The following is a 23,311-nucleotide window of genomic DNA, read 5'->3' on the forward strand; positions in this document are numbered from 1 at the left end:
CCCTTTTTTTTGAAAAATAGTTAGAAAGCAAACGCAGGACAATATTAGTTACTTTTACGTTTTAATTTTTAATGGACATGCATCCATATGTATTCTTCTCAAAATATGAGTAGGTCTTGGAAATAATCGAATACTACCTTACGTACAAATGTCAAATATTTGACAATTAGTAGCGTGACTTGAAAAACTAGCATTGTTATATTGTTGATTTGTTGATTTGAAATGGCTGAACAGCAACTAACTTTAGTTGAAAAAGTTTCAATAATTAAACTCGTGGGTACAGGTGAACGTACATTGCGACAAGTCGCGCAAGAATTTAACCATATTAACCCCGGACGCAATATAAGCCATTCTACAGTATCCCGAATCAAGCAAATATTCGAAGAAACAGGATCAGTTTCTAGGAAGAAAGAAATAAACAATAGAATTAGAAATAACGGATATGAAGACATTTTAAGACATTTTCGTGAAAATCCCGAGTCAAGTATCAGAAGGGCTAGCGCCTATTTGAACGTTAATAAAAGCAAAATTTGGAGATGTTTGAGGAAAAATAAAATAATACCATTTAAACCAAAACTACTGCATACACTGGAGGAGGGAGATACCCAACGACGCATGGAGTACTGTTTGTGGCTTCAAGATAACGTATTAAACGACCGAAATTTTATTAGAAAAATATTATACACAAATGAAGCCACATTCACAACCAACGGAACCGTATCTGCAAATAACTCAAGATTTTGGGCGCACGAAAATCCGCATTGGGTTATAAACTGTAAAAGACAGTATTCCCACAAAGTCAACGTGTGGTGCGGAATTGTTGATGAAACTATAATTGGGCCGTATTTTTTTCACGAAAATTTAAATGGAAATTAATTTTTACAATTTCTTCAGAATGACTTATGGGAGGAGTTGCATACTTTGCCTCTACACCAAAGACTAAATATGTACATTCAATTAGACGGCGCCCCTATATACAATACAATAGTCGTGAGAAATTGGCTCGACGAACAGTTTCTAAATAGGTGGATAGGACGTAATAGTCCTGTAATTAGGTGGCCACCTTGGTCGCCCGACCTAACCCCCTTAGATTTTTTTCTCTGGGGCGTTTTAAAAGAGAAGGTATATAAAAATCGCCCCACTACTTTAATCGAACTTATAAATGCGATTAGAACCGCTTGTCGTACTATTAGTAGGCAGCAATTGAGAAATGTTGTCGAAAACAACAGAAAAAGAATAGAAAAGTGCATTCTATCAGAGGGTAACCTTATAGAAGCAACAATTTAAATAATTTTACTTTAACGCACACTCAATTAAAACTTTATTTTAAATATTTGGTATACACTGTCTTCAGGATAAGGATATCCAACATGAGCATATTGTAAAAGGTCATATTTGGTTAAATGGGAATAAGTTACGTAGTTAAGGGGTACACAAAATGGCATTTCAAAATTGTCAATATTATTTTTGGTTCTTTAGTTATTTAAAAAAGGCGAATTTTTGGATTTTTGATTTGCTTTTTCTTGCTAGTTTCATGTATAATTTATTTATGAGTTTATTAAAAATTCAAAGATGGTTTTTATTGTCTTTTATTTCAGGTCTATTCAGCGTAACACTGTAAACCTCACGTAAAGGGTTGATTTACGAATATATTAATGTTGAAATGTCATAATCAATCTGACCACGTATACTGTGTTAGCCTTCTCAAAATAATAATATTGTACCTACAACTTGAGTCACTGGTGCTTCATACATAAACGTAAACTTTCATAAATGGGAGATAGAGCTGTGGCACAAACCATTTGGAATATATCAAAATTAGACAAATAATTTTCAAAAGTAACATTCTTTCTTAATCTCAAATTGTAGTTTTTATTTCATTACCTTTAGGAAAATTACACAAATTATCCCGGGCACCCTGTATACTGTGGCAACGAAAATTTGGTTGGTAGGGTTTTCTGGGGTCCTGATCAAGAATTCGTGGAAATTTTTCGGATAAAAAAATCCCTAATATGACTTTCCGATTTTTAGCCATATAAATTGCATCGTAGTCGGCCACGGTTTCGAATTTCAAGGAACGCGACGTATGTACGAGCTAGATTTTTTGAAGCTGTGTCCAACAAAAAAAAGTTTACTCAAATCGGCCGAACGGTAGACGAGTTACAGGCTTGTTCCACTTTTAAGCGAGACACCCAAATTATCCCGAGCACCCTGTATACTGTGGCAACGAAAATTTGGTTGGTAGGGTTTTCTGGGGTCCTGATCAAGAATTCGTGGAAATTTTTCGGATAAAAAAATCCCTAATATGACTTTCCGATTTTTAGCTATATAAATTGCATCGTAGTCGGCCACGGTTTCGAATTTCAAGGAACGCGACGTATGTACGAGCTAGATTTTTTGAAGCTGTGTCCAACAAAAAAAAGTTTACTCAAATCGGCCGAACGGTAGACGAGTTACAGGCTTGTTCCACTTTTAAGCGAGACACCCAAATTATCCCGAGCACCCTGTATACTGTGGCAACGAAAATTTGGTTGGTAGGGTTTTCTGGGGTCCTGATCAAGAATTCGTGGAAATTTTTCGGATAAAAAAATCCCTAATATGACTTTCCGATTTTTAGCTATATAAATTGCATCGTAGTCGGCCACGGTTTCGAATTTCAAGGAACGCGACGTATGTACGAGCTAGATTTTTTGAAGCTGTGTCCAACAAAAAAAAGTTTACTCAAATCGGCCGAACGGTAGACGAGTTACAGGCTTGTTCCACTTTTAAGCGAGACACCCAAATTATCCCGAGCACCCTGTATACTGTGGCAACGAAAATTTGGTTGGTAGGGTTTTCTGGGGTCCTGATCAAGAATTCGTGGAAATTTTTCGGATAAAAAAATCCCTAATATGACTTTCCGATTTTTAGCTATATAAATTGCATCGTAGTCGGCCACGGTTTCGAATTTCAAGGAACGCGACGTATGTACGAGCTAGATTTTTTGAAGCTGTGTCCAACAAAAAAAAGTTTACTCAAATCGGCCGAACGGTAGACGAGTTACAGGCTTGTTCCACTTTTAAGCGAGACACCCAAATTATCCCGAGCACCCTGTATACTGTGGCAACGAAAATTTGGTTGGTAGGGTTTTCTGGGGTCCTGATCAAGAATTCGTGGAAATTTTTCGGATAAAAAAATCCCTAATATGACTTTCCGATTTTTAGCTATATAAATTGCATCGTAGTCGGCCACGGTTTCGAATTTCAAGGAACGCGACGTATGTACGAGCTAGATTTTTTGAAGCTGTGTCCAACAAAAAAAAGTTTACTCAAATCGGCCGAACGGTAGACGAGTTACAGGCTTGTTCCACTTTTAAGCGAGACACCCTGTATACAGGGTGTCCCATAAGCACATGATCAAAAAGGTACTGCGATATTCTTTGGCTCAAAAAAAGACGATTTGACCTAACTTCCATTAAGAAAAAATGTCTGGCTCCTCTGCTATTGACTGTCAAAGTTCTTGAAAAAAAATATGTTTTTTGTAATATCTGGATAATGTTACGATAGATTTTAATAAAACTTGCTGTGGACTTGTTCCTAAGTAAAACTTATGTTTTGATGAAGCAACCGCGTCCATCTGCCTTGGGCTAGTGGTAAATTATTGAGTGTCTTGGTACAAGAAATACCAGAACTTTTTATTTGATCGCTGGAATTAATTCATTTTATTTTTATTGATGCATTTTTCGAGATTTTCGCACTCTTGGTAAAATCTTGTAGCATTCATGGTTTTTACGCAATTTTTTTTTTCAATTTTAGACAATCATTATCACTACTACTCAAGTACAACAACTACCCACAACAATTACTACTATCGTAGTAAGTATCTTGGTGAAATTTTGTAGCATTCATAGTTTTTACGCAAAAAATTGTTCTATGTTGCGATTTAACAATTTTAAATGTATTCCAGTAAATCTGCCCTTTTACAAGAAGCAGCTTTCTCTAAGCGACGGATTGAATATCATTTTACTTCATTAGATTTATTTTTTGTTAACACTCAAAAAAATGTAAAGGCGTACTTAGGAAAGACATAATTCTCTTTATTGAAACTGGATGATAGTTACATAGATACAATAGATGGTGGAATTACAAGACATGTTCGATATGCCCCCATTTTCCTGGATGCATAGCTGGATCCTTCGATTGAAATTGAATTGAGCCATCCTCAACATTTTTTAATCTTTCCGTATTACGTCCGTCTCGTTTTGAATCCTACGCAATAATTCTTTTCGGGATTCCACAGGAGTAGCGTAAACTTTATTCTTCAAGACTCCCCATAGAAAAAATGTAACAACGTTAAGTTGAGGGACCTGGGGGGGCATTCGACAGGAACATCTTCTTCCGATCCACTTTTGTGGAAAAGTATTATTTAAATGTGCAGTTACATTTGCACTAAACTGCGGAGGAGCATCATCGTGCATGAACCACATCTGAGCACGAATATCGAGAGGGACATCTTCCATTAGAACCGGAAAAGTATTCGTCAGAAAATTGAAATAATTTTTGCTATTCAAGCGGCGCGGCATGACATAAGGACCCAGAAGGATGTCACCGGTGATCCCGGCCCAAACATTTATTGGAAATTCCACCTGAAAGTGGTTAATACGCCTCGCATGAGGGATTTCTTCTGCGTAATGGTGAATAAAATTCGGCTGGTGAAATTTGGATCGCGTGCCGACGCTCCATAATTAAAGGGGCGAAATTGAAGTCCCAGAAGAATTGCCCAGTCTCCCGCAAACTCTTTTCAATCCATGAAAATCGGTAATCTGGAACCCGTCGATTTGGGTATCGCGCCGCGTAGACGCGTACGCTCCCACTCAAGTTGTCTTCACAAAACCCTAAGACTTTGATTGACAATTCATTTATTATAAAATGACATCATCGCTTACTACGATAGTAGTAATTGTAGTGAGTATTTGTTGTACTTGAGTAGTAGTTATAATGATTATCTAAAATTGAAAAAAAGAATTGCGTAAAAACTATGAATGCCATAAGATTTTACCAAGAGCACGAAAATGTCGAAAAAGGATTGATGCATCAATAAAAAGAAAATAAATTAATTCCAGCGACCAACTAAAAAGTTCTGGTAATTCTTGTAGCAAGGCACTCAAGAATGTACCACTAGCTCGAGGCAGATGGAAGCGGTTGCTTCATCAAAACATGAGTTTTACTTAGGAACAAATCCACAGCAAGTTTCATTAAAATCCATATTAACATTCTCCAGATATTACAAAAAATATATTTTTTTTTCAAGAACTTTGACAGTCAATAGCAGAAGAACCAGACATTTTTTCTTAATGAAAGTTAGGTAAAATTTTAAGATATGAAAATGTGCTACTTTTTAACATAAAATTTAATATTTTTAAATTCTTTTGTAAACAAATATTTATACTAATTTATTACAATTGTTTTTTTTTTTAATAAAGTAGTAGTGTACTAATTTTCAAAATTAAAGTTTAAGTAAATGAAATATTTTATTAAAAATTTCCAATCTAAAGTACTCTTTTCGAATTTCTATGGGGGTGGCAGCTCCCCCTGCTCGGGAGACCGCGATGCGATCGAGACGAGTTAGAGAGTGTGTAGTGCGAATGTTTTTGATGATCGCGTACCATGCTTGCTAATTCTGTGAATCGTTTAAAATCGAAGTAAATCGGTAACGAAACGGAATTTAAAAGAAATTATCTTAGACAAACGGTCAACCTTTCTACAGGTGGTATGCAGCGTCTAAATCTTGTGATTTGCAACTAAATGTCTTCGTGAATAATCTCTAGTAGCTCATTGTAGTTTCCAGATGACATACTGAAAAACTCGCTGTTCATCCAATAACAATTTTTTTTAATAAAGTTTCAAATTCACCCTCTACTTTTTGCTTCTGTTAATTGGATGAATCCAAAATCTTGCGTGCTTTTTTCTTTGGCGCTTTTCTTCCTTTTTAAATAGAAGAACCAATAAAAATACCTTTTCAATAGAACTCATTTTTTTCAAATATTTCGAAAACTAATCATTTTAGCCTTGATTTTTTAGAGGCATAATGTTGGTCCCCTGATTACGCAACTTTGCCCCCATTTAAGCTACTTCGTACCTTTGACCGTTTCCGAGATCCCTATAGTGAGAAGCGAATTTGTAACAGCCTGTATATATAACAANTCTAAACAAAATTGACATTGTATATTTATAATTGTTCATAATTTTTAAATTTTTTATAATGTTAGAAAAATTAAATTCCAGTTTTTTCTCCCTGCCTGTCTGTGATAAGATTAATACTTAGTAGACTTATTTTACGTTTAAAATTTTATTCAGTCGAGACTAGACAGCTATTCAGAACAATGAAAATAAAAATAAAAATTTTATACTATCCATTAAGTTTTAAGATGTAACTCTGTCAACTGAAGTAAGTACCCATTTTATGTAATTATTTCATTATATTAATGTTTTGTTGTACATTTTAGCCAGTAACCTTGAAAAAGATAATAAATAATTATCGAAAGCTTGGTTTAAGTTAAATAAGAGTTTTCTTTCAACCACCAATTGACGACATCCCCAATATATATATTTTTTGATCTCTAACTTAAGATTAACCATATCATTTCAATATATATATGTTCGCTTGTGTCATCTGAAACCGCCTAATCGTGCAGATATGGTAAACATATTTCGGACCGTTTTAGCTAAGCTTGCAATATGAGTCAGTTACCGAGCCTACTTTGCTGTATGATGTTGTAAATCAGTATTCGGAGGCAATAAACCAGAATTATCACGTTAATTGTGTTTCATTATATCTCGCTTTTTACTTAAAAAGCTAACATCAGAAGTGGGATTCCTCCTAGTGTCTTTAGGACAGGAGAAAAGGACCTAAAAGTGCTTTATTTTTTGTGCGAAAACTAAAATACGTCGAGAACAATGGCTGACGACTATGAACAAAGTGAAGGTGCTAAACGGGCTACTAGTCCATCCGTTGGTGTAGGGAGAGTCAGTGAGTCACTAGACACTAAAATGATGGAAATGTACAAAATTCAGCAGGAAAGTAATATTCACTTTCAAAATCAAATCATGCAAATTTTGTCAACGATGGCCAACGCCCAAGCGATTCAATCCCAGGCGGCGCTGCAGTCAGCTTCGACAAGTACGCAGGCGCAAATTCAGATCCCTGTATCCAATCACATACCCGAAGTTGTGGCGGCAGCATCATCGCAAATTCGGTTGACAAGTTATGATCCTGATGACACACCGTTTACGATGGTGGAATGGGTGGATGACGTCACCAAAATTCAACAGGAGTTTGGAATGTCCGACACCATGATTGTTTTGAAGGCTGGTCACGCTCTCAGAGGACGAGCTGCCCGTTTCTTTCAACACTGGAAACCGATTGTTAGAGATTGCTATAATCGGCCTTGATGTACTCCAACGACCAGGAATCAAAATAGAAGTAAATAAAAATAGTGTCGATATGATGCATGATCCAGTAACAAATTTCTTTCAAATTTGCTGTGCGCACACTTTTGACGATAAAGAATTAAATTTGTCAGGATTGGACGAGCAATTAATAAGTGAAATAAGAACTATCCTTCAAAATGTAATAAATCAAACGCCACCCGCAGTAACAACAGGCTAGTTAAAAATAATACTACGTGATTCACAACCGGTCGCTCACAAACCTCGGCATTTAGCATATGGAGATCGATTGCAAGTAAAGCATATTATACAACAACAAATTCAAGCCGGAATCATACGACCAAGTGAATCAGCATATGCTAGCCCGATTGTACTCGTAAAAAAAGGAATGGAGAAACAAGACTGTAGACTATCGGGATGTAAACAAAAAAAGTGTTACGCAACAATTATCCTTTGCCTCGTATGAAACAAGACTGTAGACTATCGGAATGTAAACAAAAAAAGTGTTACGCAACAATTATCCTTTGCCTCGTATACAAGATCAGATTGACTCTCTAGCGAAATTTGTTTATTTTTGNCAACAATTATCCTTTGCCTCGTATGAAACAAGACTGTAGACTATCGGAATGTAAACAAAAAAAGTGTTACGCAACAATTATCCTTTGCCTCGTATACAAGATCAGATTGACTCTCTAGCGAAATTTGTTTATTTTTGTATACTCGATATGAAACAGGGATTTCTTCAGGTAGAAGTGGAAGAAGAATCGAAACATGTTAACTGAATGCCATTTGGTTTTGTGAACTCCCCTTCGTGTTATCAAAGTGCCATTGATAAAACTCTCGGATAGTTGAAAGACAATATTGCTTTCGTTTACATTTGACGACGTGCTGTATCCCGCGGAGACTATTGAGGAAGGTCTGGGTAATTTACGATTAGTTGTTGATACTCTGTCCAAGGCTGGAATTGTGCTGAACTTAGCAAAGTGTAGCTTTTTTAAAACATCGATAGAATATTTAGGTGTTGTGATTGAAAGAGGAACTGTAAAACCGAATCCCCGAAAAGTGAATGCTCTGGTACAGACAGTAGCTCCGCACAGATATAAAAGGTGTTCGCCAGCTCTTAGGCCTTGCCGGTTATTTTCGGCATTTTATCAAGAATTCTGCTAGTTTAACGTCACCAATTTCGAAACTGTTGCGTAAGGGACAGCCATTTCTGTGGACTAATGAATGTGAAAATATTCGTTTGGACTTAGTGAAACGATTAACTGAATATCCTATTTCAAAAATATTCGATCCGAGCTTATATACGGAATTACATACCGATGCGAGTTCGATAGGTTTAGGTGCAGTGTTAATGCAAAAAGACACGGACAATGTTTTGCACCCCGTGGCCTATTACAGTCGCCGCACAACTGTTTGCGAAGAATCCACATGACACACTTGATAGGTGTTTTGTGCCAATATCAGCAAGACTTAATGTTATGCGACTTTATCACGATGAGTCATCTCATATTGGTGTTGATAAAATGTTGTCAAAACTACGAGAGGATCTCATTTGGCCACATATGGGAAAAACTGTTCGTAAATATGTTTCAAATTGTCGATCATATGTTTTGGGAAAATCATCAAGTGGTAAAAAAACACGGAATGCGTCAGCAAAAATCTAAACCGTCATCAAAATTAGACACATGGCATATTGATCACGCTGGACCGCTGGTGAAATCCAACAAATGTACTTACATACTAGTGATAATAGACTCTTTTACAAAATATGTTCGGCTGATGAACTATTAATTGACGTTCCTGCAAGGAAGGAGTTAATAAATGCCGATGTTGTACACATTAAAGCAAAGCAACGGTTACAGCAAATTACTGATCATGCAAGAAATACCTTCAACAAGAAGAGAATTGAGGCAGTGCCGTATACTGTTGGTGATAGGTGTCTATTGAAAATAGTCAAGTAGCGTATGAAGGAAAGCTGAAACCGAAGTTTCAAGATCCTTTTGAGGTTACGCATTGTTTGCCTAATGACAGGTATGCGTTAAAACGAGTTGGCGGTCGAGGTAGGACCACAGTAGCGGCGCATGAGCAATTACGCACGTGGCCCGACACTCAACAATAAAAAAAAGTATGAACCGTTTAAAGTTCCCGTCTGGGCTGTAGAATGTCAGGTCAGATCCTCAAATTAAATTTAAGCTATATCGATTAAGGTCCCCATAGTCAATATGGGCTATACAATTATTTTTGAGTTCCCCAAATATACATTTGGGCAATGCAATTATTTTTGGTCCCCAAATTCACATTTGGGCAGTATAATTACTTTCTAGGTCCCCAAATTCACATTTGGGCAGTACAATTACTTTTTAGGTCCCCAAATTCACATTTGGGCAGTACTATTACTTTTTAGATCCCCAAATTCACATCCCAAATTCACATTTGGGCAGTACTATTACTTTTTAGATCCCCAAATTCACATTTGGGCAGTACAATTACTTTTTAGGTCCCCAAATTCACATTTTTGCAGTACAATTACTTTTTAGGTTCTCAAATTCACATTTGGGCAGTACATTTACTTTTGAGATCCCCAAATTCACATTTGGGCATTACAATTATTTTGGAGGTCCCCAATTGGGCAATACAATTAATTTTGTCTTAAACAGAGTTTTCCTAATAAAATGTTAACGGCTGCAAAAGTAAATGATGGTCCCTAAGCTATAGGCTTTTCTTGTTTTGTCTAGCTACCCAAATTTAATAATGGGTAGTGCCCAAGAATGGTTATGTTACAGATGCACTTAAGCAAGGTCGAGGACGCCCTTATGTCAGGAAGGCCGTGTTCGCTTGTGTCATCTGAAACCGCCTAATAGTGCAGATATGGTATACATATCTCGGACCGTTTTAGCTAAGCTTGCAATATGAGTCAGTTAGCGAGCCTACTTTGCTGTATGATGTTGTAAATCAGTATTCCGAGGCAATAAACCAGAATTATCACGTTAATTGTGTTTCACTATATCTCGCTTTTTACTTAAAAAGCTTTACCTTTAAGCCTTCAACATCGTCCACATAGATAAAATTACCTATTTTTTTCCTCCAAATTTAAAATATACGATAGCACGACTTCTTCATTTATTGTCATTAGTCTCTGTTTTTGTCTCCATTCATTAAATTCGACGAACACTTTTTCCTAATGCTCCCTGGCTTTCGCTGGCAATAAATGGAAAATTGCTTCTTGAGCTTCTTCAAAAACAGCCACAGGAACACAATTAATTTCTTGCATTTTTACCAAATTCAGATAGAACTGTTATTAAATAATTAACACTTAATCAACGTACCATAGCAACCAGTAGGTATAACAAAACCTACCACGTTTCATTCAGTACTAGTATTAAGACATTTGAATATTTTTTATTCATTATTTTATTATTTTATTAAATTCCAAGAAAAAAAATTAAACATGAATTTATAAATTTATTCTTTGTTAAAAGCTTGCATGTCAACAGAAAATTATTTCTTCTTCATTAAAACATAAGAAAATAAAGTGACGCTTAATCTTAAGTTAGGAGTTAACCAACGATTGAAAAACCGGCCCTAAGAATATTAAACGCCCGAACTACGTTCTTGCGTTTAAACATTCTTGCGTGGATAAAATGCTACTTAAAACACTTATACAATAAATAATTATTATTTTTAAGTAATGATTATAGAAAACAAAACTAAAAAGTAACTTTTACTAAACTTCAACGATTTGAAATTTTTTTGAACTATTGTATAAAGAATTTATGTATCTATAGCAAATCTGTTACTGCAATTGTGTTTCATGACTGATGGCTTTGATTGGTTAAAGCTTCTGACAGAAATCTTTCCGGGGACCTTTATATTTCGAACCGTTTCTAAAATGTTGAGGGTGTAAGATATTTTAAAGTGGCAGCGTATTAGGTAACAAGAGAATATATTTTGTATAGATCACTCTGCTGATAGTCATTAGTTGTGCAAATTCAATTTTATTAACATTAGTCTGTTAGTCACAGGTGGATAGGGAGAAGTATTGTTTTCCTAGCCAACTTCAAAACAAAAGGCAAAATTATGTTAAAAAAATTATTTTTTCTTTTACTTCTTGTGTTTTAGAAAATGATGAATTCCTATAAAAGATACTGGTTCGTATTAGAAGGCAGACTTTTACTTTATTATCGATCGAAAGATGAATACGAAGCAATATCACCATGTAAAGGATCAATAAATCTAGGACCAGCATGTAACATCAAAACATGTCCGTCAACAAGCGGAGTATATGTCTTTCAAATAGAAACCAGAACATCAACTACAACGTTGGTAAGTAATATGCAATGTACCGGACTGTTCATTATCAATATATCCCCATATTAACTTTTTTATTTTTAAGTTTAAAAAACATGCCAAATACAAAAGTTGTTACTCTCAATTAGAAGTTTTTTCATGATATTTATTTTGACTCGGATCTTGTGATCCATTGTGTATGCCACTGGTAAAAGTTTAAAAGAGACCTGTACTACGTTTGAAGGCGAGTTGTACGGATACTTTCTAATATCCTAACATGACAAGAGTGCTACTTCCACTCCAGTATTACCATTTTGGAGATTTTCCACTAAATCTGGAGTTTTTGAAATCAAGTTTTTGATAAAGCAGAAACTTTTTAGGCCTCTCGGAAATCTATAAGCTTTCTTCGATATACCCTTCAGCCACACCATTTGACTGCCATCCTCCATGTCTTTTTAAGTATTTGAATGTCAGCTCCTCTGTCAGTGAGGAAGATGGCAGACGTCCTCCTCAAGCAATGGCCACTGTAACTGGATGAATCTGGAAGTTTTAAGTATTCTGCAACACTGGGGAATTTTTGCAAAACTGTTGTTGTTAACTGCTTGTATTGTACACTTACCGTGATTATCGTAAATGAAAAATCTATAGTTTTAGTTGTTTGGGTCTCAATTGTACATACTTATGATAAATTTCATATCCGTTGCACTCTTATCCTACAGTAAATATACACGTTCCTTTTTGGTTTTGGTATCATGTAAAGTTATAACCAAATTTTCCCCGTGTCTTCTATATCTTTAACAGTCAAAATGCACAGTTCTGCACGCAGATTGCCCCATTTAAACCAAATACTAATACCACTTTCATTTATAAGAACTTATCGTCTGGGATTTATTTTCTTCTTATGACGTATTTTGATGTTTTAAAAATTTTATATTGTACTATATCCATATTCTCGTTTATTTGTATAGTACTTTTCAACATGAATATGTAAACTATAAACTGGATGCCTTAATAGATTTTGCTAAAAATAACGAAAGAAATTATATGAAAAACACTATACCTCCTCGTATTTTTCCTTTGATTTTAAAGGACGTAAGGTCGAAGATGCTTCTGAAGCGGCATTTAAATTGTCTTCAGAATAATTTTCTAAATTTTCAGTAGTATTTTCATTTTTACAATTAACATATATAAATAACTACTTAGAATCAAATTGACTCAGAAAAATGAAACTTAACTGTTATTATACAAGGTGTCCCATTTTAGCGTACCAGGTCGCAAAATATTTTTTGTGAAAGTCGAATTAAAAATAAATTCGACTTTCACAAAAAATATTTCGAACAAAAGTGATCATATTTCGGAAGGGGTCAAATTATGGTGACCTTGAATGTATAATTAATTATCAAGGCTGAGGGTTGCTTTCACTGTACATCAAAAATAAAACGCTCTCTCAACGGTAATAATAAAGTATTTTATTGAAAACTAAGTTGTATAAAAAAAGACGTGTTTGTCATTAATTAAGTTGGTATTTACTTATAATATTGAATAGTATAAAAAAGTATCCTTGTACTGAACTGAAAAAGGAATTTGAATAAAACTCAGTATCTCTCAGACAGTCGTTTGATTTATAATTTCATTTGATTTTTTTTTGATGTTTATTTATGACGGTTTGAGTGTACGTTGGAGAGTCCCTGTGTGTGTGGAGTCGGTCGTAGGTATATGGATACGCATCTGGTCGCCGGCGCAAGCAGCCGCCGTAGACTCTTCCTGGAAGGTTGGTGCGTCCGGCGGCGCTCTTGACGTAATGCTTAAAATAGGTATTTTTTATTGCAGATTCGTATTCTGCGGAAAAAATATGTAACTTTTGTATGAAATATTTTTTGAAAATGCTTCGTTCTCTCGCCAGAGTGCGCTGTACTGTTACTGTTCCATTTTAATTCTCAGGTTAATATCTCAAGGAATAAGCAGGATGGTGAAAAATCTTGCCAACAAAAGTTGTCAGGTTTCAGGGGGATCAAATTACCGTGACCTTGAATTTAACCTTAAAGTCAATTATCAAGGTCATTTCAAGAGCGACCTTGATTTTTTAATTTTTATTACAGTTTTATATTGCAAATCTGCAATAAAAAATATCGGTTTCCATTTAAAAAATCAAGAGTGACCTTGATAATTGACTTCATGCCAAATTCAAGGTCACCATAGTTTGATCCCTCGAAACCTGATAACTTTACGAAATATTTTTTTTTATAAAAGTTGAATTAAAAAAATTATGCCTTGTACATTAAAAAAAACATTGTATAAATAAATAATTTTTTAATAATTTCCAACTTTGTAATGCCTGCCTACTAACACAAAATGATACAAAATAATACACAGGGTGTCCCCTTAATATTGCGAATAAATAGGGGGAGTTTCCTTAACCAAAAATAAGAGAGAAAGTTCCTATAAACATATGTCCGAAAATGCTTCGTTTTGGAGATACAGGGAATTGAAATTTAGAGAAAATACAAGGTTTTTACTAATAATCTGGAGAACCCTAATTCCGATTTTTTTTAAATTTGGTATGTTTGTTTATAAAAATGGTAGATGTCTTCTGACGTAATTTGATTTATTTTATCTATTCTAGCGGCGTCCGGGGACTCACTCCTGTTGATATTAATAAGTAAAAATATGACACTTAAGAAAAAGCAGTGACGTCTCATATGTTTCATATCTCTATATTAACGGGACACCCAACAGATCTCGTAAGAAAAGCAGTTTTACTAAACTCTTATAGCTTAAAAGCTATATTAAAGTTCGCTCGCAAAACTTTGCTTTTCTAACTTGTTTAATATACTAATAAAAAGTCCTTTTTGAAGTATGTCAATATTTTTACGTGAAATCCCAATAATAGACCTGTGTTTTTTAGCTACATAATAGGCATTTATGTCCCATTTTAGATGTGAATCAATGTAAATTTCTAAATATTTCAAGTTGAATGTATATGTATGGTCTGTTTACCATCCCTTATATCCAGAACACTATATGTTGGTAATTTATTTTTATGATGAAAATGTAATAAAGAATGTTTATCAAAATTTATAGTAGTCATATTGTTAAAAAAATGTTTGAGAAATCTTTTTCTACCTTATTTTTCAGCATAGACCAGTTAGAAATTGTATAACATATAATCGTATCATCAGCAAATACAATTATTTGACTTGGGTTTTCTAAGTAAAATAGGTTATTCACATATATTATAAATAGCAAAAGTACCAGGTCCTTGGGGAACACCATATTTAATTGTACTTGGATTACATATTTAAACATACATATTCAATTCTTTTCTGTAAATAGGTACGAAATAATTTCAAATTAACTCCATGTTAGCCTAGATCTTCTAAAGAGGTAAAAAGTTTTGAAAAGTTGATTGTATTGAATGCCTTAGCTAGAAAATAACCAGCGAAGTATTGTTTATCTAATGAATTATATAAAGCTTCTTGTTAAACGAATAATTTCATCCTGGGTGGACATGCTTTCTTGAAAACCGTAGCGATTTTTAAAAATCTTAATCTGTATTTTATGACCTTTCCAAATATTTTTGTGAAATTGGTTATCAGCGATATCGGCCTATATTAGTTGCCTCTAATTTATTGCCCTTTTTATATACGGGATGTTAACGAAATAAGTACTCAAAATTGGAGAGTATGTAAAACATGTCGAAATATGATGAAAACCTTAGTAGAATTTTTGTCAGGGGTGGCTCCTAAGGGAGATACAGCCTCTTGAAGGGGTAACTCAGGAAACAGTTTTTATTGCATAACTTCAAAACGGTTTAATATTAAATCGCGAAATTTTGGGGTTGTATTACTATTTGTATGCTTAATAATTGGCATAATATATAAAAATCAAAATTTGCTACAGGGGCGTAAGAAAATGCGGGGCCATGGGGCAAATTTTACAATTTGTTTTGTACGCAATTTTTTCTATTTCCCGAATCGAAATTATGAAAATTTATCATATTTTGCATAAAAAAGGTACTCTTGTTAGATTTTAACTGAGCCGTTTTCTAGTAAAATCCATTTCAATAATTCATTGCTTGCTCAAAAATTCCAACTACAAAATAAATGTATCAAATTGTGCCAAGAGAAAATTACATTACATTAAAGGAGAGAACACATTAGGCGGTCGCGGTCTATTCTGGGCTGAGTTAATTGCAATCTTTTTTAGGAACGAATGCATTAAGGTCGATACACACATTTCCGCACCGAATCCACACCGTGTCCGTACCGAGCCCGTTCCGTAGCACGGCCGAGTCTCGGTCCGTTGTCTACAAGCCACACATCTCCAATACACGGTCGTATGTTGGCCGTGTCGCGATCTCGTTCAAACCTCAGTTTGCTTAGAATCGTAAGGCGACTGGTTCGAAAGAACAAAAATGTTCTCCACCTTTTCTAATAGGGAATTGGTAATAGTCGCTATTGTACTAGACGAAGAGGAAAAGGAAGAAGAAAAAAATGGTATAAAACGGAAAAGAAATAACTGGGTACACAGTCCTTGGAAAATAAGGCAAATTGAAGGGGAGTTCCGCACGTTATTTCCCCATTTGATAGATGATGAATCAAAATTTTATCAATATTTTAGAATGACAATCTACATTTCATAAGCTACTGACGAAGCTGCAGAAAAGACTGAAGAGGCAAGATGCCTTTTGGAGGCTGTCAATTACACCAGAAGAAAGGTTGGCGGTATGTTTAAGGGAAGTTATTTATCATTTTTTAATTTCATAAAGTAGATTATTAGGTTAGTAGTAAACTGAAACTCTTATATACATATAATAGGAAACTAAAATATTTTTATTTTCGATTTTGATAAAACGAATAAAAATATTCAGACAATATTAGATTACACAAAAAGATTATCACCTCGATCAGCCCGGGACCGCACCGTCTCCGTAAAAAATTAAAACAAAACTACTCCCGCACGGTGCAAACGCGGATCGGTATCGGCGCCCGGGCGCGGTGCGGGAATGTTAAGACTACGCTATATGATTCCACGGTACAATTCACCGCCGTTACACGGACGTACTAAGGAGCGGGCTCGGTGCGGATACGGTGCGGACTCAGTGCGGAAATGTGTGTCCCGACCTTTAGGCAGTCACGGTCCCGTCCCGTCCTGTCACATCGCAGTCCGTTCTGGCCTGAGCCTTCGAGCATATCTCTCTGAGCTGATCGCGGTCTTTATATTACAAAATCCGTCACATTTGACAATTGCATACAATCGCGCTCTCCTTTAAATAGTTGCAGTATTGTTTTAGTAGTGAAAATGAGTTCTATGGAAGAGGTGTATTTATCAGCGGAAAAACATATTTAGGGGGTGAAATGCACTCTCAAAATTCGCCCCCAAAAACAGTTTTTTCTAAATATCTGGGGTTCTAAGCAATATTTTGGAAAGAAGCAAAGTGGAAATTACTTCTTATAAAAAACAAATGTTTCACAAGTGATTCCCTCTTTGGGGATTGCTACCCTTATTTTTTATTTCAGANAAATACAGCATTTCTGTTGACAATTCTAAGGAACAATCTTCTATTATTACACAACGTACAAGTTCCTTGACTTCTTTGGATGTACAAAGTGTACGTAAACCAAAACGTTTTGTTAATTCGTCTTCAAAGAAACGGAGTTCCTTTGGAAACCAGCAGCATCCTTCTCAGCAGCGGCAGGTACGGCAACCAGGTGTAAAATTTTTCAGTTCCAGGCAACCTAGCACTTCCAGCAGCAGATCACGACTTCATGGAAATAATGGCATTTGTTCCAGGTGTGGAAGCGTACATGGTAAAAATCAGTGTCCTGCTTTTGGTAAAAAATGTAATTTATGTGGTTTTTCTAATCATTTCGCAAAAATGTGTTTTCAAAAAAATGTTAATTTAGTAGAAAACTGTCAAAATGAAAACTCTGATAATAATGATTATGTATTTATAGGTTGTATTGATTGCAATAATACTGTAGATAATTCTTGGTATGTTTCTTTATTGATAAATAATAATTCTATTAGATTTAAGTTAGATAGTGGAGCACAAGCTAATTTAATAACTATTGGTATATGAGAAAAATTAATTTTAACTCAGAATTTTTAGAGAATACTCAAGTTAAGTTAAAATCGTATACAAATAATAACTTATCTATTTTGGGGAAATGCTTTTTAGAATGTAAATACAAAAACTGGAAAGAAAGATTAGAATTTTTTGTAGTAGAAGATAATTGTCAATGTATTTTGGGTTTAGAATCATGCACAAAATTAAATTTAATTAAAAGGGTTGATGTTTTGAACGAATCTGAAAATTTTTCAAAAAATAATTATAAAAAATTGATAAAAGAAAATAGTATTTTATTTACAGGTATTGGTTGTTTAAAACAGAAATATCACATAGAATTAATTGAAAATGCGAAGCTTGTGGTGCGTCCTGCTAGAAAAATTCCTTTTGCATTATTGGAACAATTTAAAAATAATTTAAATGAAATGGAAAAACAAAAAATTATTAAAAAAATTAATGAACCAACAGATTGGGTAAATTCATTCGTAATAGTTAAAAAAAGGAATGGTTTGCTAAGAATATGCTTAGATCCTTCTGATTTGAATAATGCTATAAAAAGAGAACATTTTCAACTACCTACATTAGATCAAATTATATCTAAATTTTCAGGAGCACGTGTTTTCAGTACATTAGATGCAAATTCTGGATTTTGGCAAATAGCTGTAGACGAGGAGAGTGCAAAATTATGTACATTTGCCACTCCTTTTGGTAGATATTGTTTTTTGCGCCTCCCTTATGGCATAAAATCAGGTCCTGAGGTTTTTCATAAACATTTTAAAAATATATGTAATATAGAGGGTGTTGAACTCTATATAGACGATATAATTATTTGGGGTCGCACACAAGCTGAACATGATCAACGTTTACGTGATGTTTTTGAAATAGCACGACAGCATAATATAACTTTTAATAAAGACAAATGTAAATTTGGTTTAAATGAAATAAATTATATGGGTCATAAAATAACTAAAGATGGATATTATCCAGATAACAGTAAGTTAAAAGCAATAAAAGAAATGCCCCTCCCACAAAATAAAAATGATGTTCAAAGGTTTTTAGGAATGATCACGTATGTTGGACGATTTATACCAAATTTATCAAATTTAACTTCACCTTTGAGAGATATAATAAAAAAAGATAATAAGGTAATTTTTCAATGGTCTGACCAGCATACTAAAGCTTTCAATGAACTAAAAACTATGTTAATGCAAGCACCAGTACTACAATATTATGATGTAAACAAACAAGCAATTATATCAGTAGATGCTTCAAAAGATGGTGTGGGTGCATGTCTTTTACAAAATTCATTACCTTGCGCTTATGCTTCAAAAGCACTTACAGAAACTCAAAAAAGATGGGCACAAATTGAAAAAGAGTTATATGCCATTTTATTTGGATGTGATAGATTTTATGAATATATTTATGGAAAAAAATTTACAGTAGAGACTGACCATAAACCTTTATTAGGTATTTTTAAAAAACCTCTTACATCTTGTCCTGCTAGACTTCAAAGAATCTTAATTCAGTTAAGTAAATATGATTTTGAAATTGTTTACAAACCAGGAAAAGAATTATATCTTGCAGATACTTTGTCCAGAGCTTTTTTACAAAATGATGAAAATGAAAGTCAAACAGATTTTGAAAATGATTTAGAAATTTGTATCATTGATATGCATTTTAATTTAACTGGCAAAAAAAGTGAACAAATATTAAATGAAACGCGTGATGATTCTGAGTTGAAGTTATTAAAACGATTTATTGAAAATGGATGGCCAAATAAAGTCAGTAAAGTTCCTCTAGAAATTCGAAATTACTATAAATTTAAAAGTGAAATAACTGAACGTAATGGTATGTTATTTAAAGGACAACAATTAATTGTTCCTAGAAGTTTAAGAAGACATATTATAAGTAAAATACATTATGGTCATTTGGGTATTCAAAAATGTAAAAGTCGAGCAAAAAATTGTTTTTACTGTCCAGGAATGTGTAAGCAAATAGAGGATACCATCCTATCTTGTAAAATTTGTCTTACTCATAGAATTACTCAACAAAAAGAATCTTTGGTATCACATAATACACCAACCATACCATGGTATAAAATAGGTTGTGATATTTTATATTTAGGAAATGTTATGTATTTATTAGTTGTAGATTATTATACTAAATGGGTGGAATTAATATTGCTGGATGATAACAGTCATTCTAAAACTATTATAAAACATCTTAAAACAATCTTTAGTCGTTTTGGTATTCCGGCAATACTAATTTCGGACAATGGGCCTCAATTTAGTTATATAGATTTTAAATTGTTTTCTGAAGAATATGAATTTACGCACATCAGATCTAGTCCTAATTATCCCCAATCTAATGGGATGGTAGAACGTCAAAAACAAACGTTAAAGAAAATTTTATATAAAGCCATAGAGGATAAAAAAGATTTAAATTTAGTTTTATTAATGTATCGTAATAGTCCATTAGAGTCAGGTTTTTCTCCTGCAGAACTTCTTATGTCACGTCATTTAAGAGATATTTTACCAACAACACAAAATTATCTTAAACCTAGACATATACCTTTTCAGAAGTATAACAAGAGAATAAAAACCAGTCAACAAAAACAAAAAAATATTTACAATAAAAATTCTAAAGATAGAGTTCCGTTATATATTAATCAAGATATTAGATATCAAGATAAGTTAAAATCACAATGGAAATTTGGTAAAGTTATTAATAGACAAAGAAATAGATCATATGTTATACAAAACAATAATGGTACTAATGTAATAAGAAATCGTAGGTTTATCGAACCTGTACCGAATTCTAGTGAAAATCAATGTGATGATGACATAATTTACATAAGTGACACCGATCAGGGAAGTGTTGTGGAATAAGTCCTGAAAATATTTGTTTATCTCAAAATTCTAGATATGGCAGAAAAATTATAAAACCTGATAGATTAGTTTATTCCCAGTTATAAGTTTTGTTAGTTCTCAGTTATTAATTATTTATATTGACTGTATGCCACATTTAAGTAATATAGCAATTTTAAATAAAAAAAAGGGAGATGTCATGAATGAAGTTGGTATTTACTTATAATATTGAATAGTATAAAAAAGTATCCTTGTACTGAACTGAAAAAGGAATTTGAATAAAACTCAGTATCTCTCAGACAGTCGTTTGATTTATAATTTCATTTGATTTTTTTTTGATGTTTATTTATGACGGTTTGAGTGTACGTTGGAGAGTCCCTGTGTGTGTGGAGTCGGTCGTAGGTATATGGATACGCATCTGGTCGCCGGCGCAAGCAGCCGCCGTAGACTCTTCCTGGAAGGTTGGTGCGTCCGGCGGCGCTCTTGACGTAATGCTTAAAATAGGTATTTTTTATTGCAGATTCGTATTCTGCGGAAAAAATATGTAACTTTTGTATGAAATATTTTTTGAAAATGCTTCGTTCTCTCGCCAGAGTGCGCTGTACTGTTACTGTTCCATTTTAATTCTCAGGTTAATATCTCAAGGAATAAGCAGGATGGTGAAAAATCTTGCCAACAAAAGTTGTCAGGTTTCAGGGGGATCAAATTACCGTGACCTTGAATTTAACCTTAAAGTCAATTATCAAGGTCATTTCAAGAGCGACCTTGATTTTTTAATTTTTATTACAGTTTTATATTGCAAATCTGCAATAAAAAATATCGGTTTCCATTTAAAAAATCAAGAGTGACCTTGATAATTGACTTCATGCCAAATTCAAGGTCACCATAGTTTGATCCCTCGAAACCTGATAACTTTACGAAATATTTTTTTTTATAAAAGTTGAATTAAAAAAATTATGCCTTGTACATTAAAAAAAACATTGTATAAATAAATAATTTTTTAATAATTTCCAACTTTGTAATGCCTGCCTACTAACACAAAATGATACAAAATAATACACAGGGTGTCCCCTTAATATTGCGAATAAATAGGGGGAGTTTCCTTAACCAAAAATAAGAGAGAAAGTTCCTATAAACATATGTCCGAAAATGCTTCGTTTTGGAGATACAGGGAATTGAAATTTAGAGAAAATACAAGGTTTTTACTAATAATCTGGAGAACCCTAATTCCGATTTTTTTTAAATTTGGTATGTTTGTTTATAAAAATGGTAGATGTCTTCTGACGTAATTTGATTTATTTTATCTATTCTAGCGGCGTCCGGGGACTCACTCCTGTTGATATTAATAAGTAAAAATATGACACTTAAGAAAAAGCAGTGACGTCTCATATGTTTCATATCTCTATATTAACGGGACACCCAACAGATCTCGTAAGAAAAGCAGTTTTACTAAACTCTTATAGCTTAAAAGCTATATTAAAGTTCGCTCGCAAAACTTTGCTTTTCTAACTTGTTTAATATACTAATAAAAAGTCCTTTTTGAAGTATGTCAATATTTTTACGTGAAATCCCAATAATAGACCTGTGTTTTTTAGCTACATAATAGGCATTTATGTCCCATTTTAGATGTGAATCAATGTAAATTTCTAAATATTTCAAGTTGAATGTATATGTATGGTCTGTTTACCATCCCTTATATCCAGAACACTATATGTTGGTAATTTATTTTTATGATGAAAATGTAATAAAGAATGTTTATCAAAATTTATAGTAGTCATATTGTTAAAAAAATGTTTGAGAAATCTTTTTCTACCTTATTTTTCAGCATAGACCAGTTAGAAATTGTATAACATATAATCGTATCATCAGCAAATACAATTATTTGACTTGGGTTTTCTAAGTAAAATAGGTTATTCACATATATTATAAATAGCAAAAGTACCAGGTCCTTGGGGAACACCATATTTAATTGTACTTGGATTACATATTTAAACATACATATTCAATTCTTTTCTGTAAATAGGTACGAAATAATTTCAAATTAACTCCATGTTAGCCTAGATCTTCTAAAGAGGTAAAAAGTTTTGAAAAGTTGATTGTATTGAATGCCTTAGCTAGAAAATAACCAGCGAAGTATTGTTTATCTAATGAATTATATAAAGCTTCTTGTTAAACGAATAATTTCATCCTGGGTGGACATGCTTTCTTGAAAACCGTAGCGATTTTTAAAAATCTTAATCTGTATTTTATGACCTTTCCAAATATTTTTGTGAAATTGGTTATCAGCGATATCGGCCTATATTAGTTGCCTCTAATTTATTGCCCTTTTTATATACGGGATGTTAACGAAATAAGTACTCAAAATTGGAGAGTATGTAAAACATGTCGAAATATGATGAAAACCTTAGTAGAATTTTTGTCAGGGGTGGCTCCTAAGGGAGATACAGCCTCTTGAAGGGGTAACTCAGGAAACAGTTTTTATTGCATAACTTCAAAACGGTTTAATATTAAATCGCGAAATTTTGGGGTTGTATTACTATTTGTATGCTTAATAATTGGCATAATATATAAAAATCAAAATTTGCTACAGGGGCGTAAGAAAATGCGGGGCCATGGGGCAAATTTTACAATTTGTTTTGTACGCAATTTTTTCTATT

At 33.7% G+C, this 23,311-nt stretch overlaps 1 protein-coding gene across 1 annotated transcript in view; it reads left to right on the forward strand.

Annotated features, from left to right (window-relative positions):
- The window catches only part of LOC108910226 (putative leucine-rich repeat-containing protein DDB_G0290503), a 96,954-nt gene that overhangs the window by 26,037 nt on the left and 47,606 nt on the right, over positions 1 to 23,311 (forward strand). The window contains exon 2 of the mRNA XM_018714779.1: positions 11,550 to 11,753. Within this exon, the coding sequence (XP_018570295.1) occupies positions 11,550 to 11,753 (204 nt within the window). The remainder of the gene's footprint in view (positions 1 to 11,549; positions 11,754 to 23,311) is intronic.

Source organism: Anoplophora glabripennis, unplaced genomic scaffold (genome assembly GCF_000390285.2).
Source record: "Anoplophora glabripennis isolate ALB-LARVAE unplaced genomic scaffold, Agla_2.0 scaffold734, whole genome shotgun sequence".
Lineage (NCBI taxonomy): Eukaryota > Metazoa > Arthropoda > Insecta > Coleoptera > Cerambycidae > Anoplophora > Anoplophora glabripennis.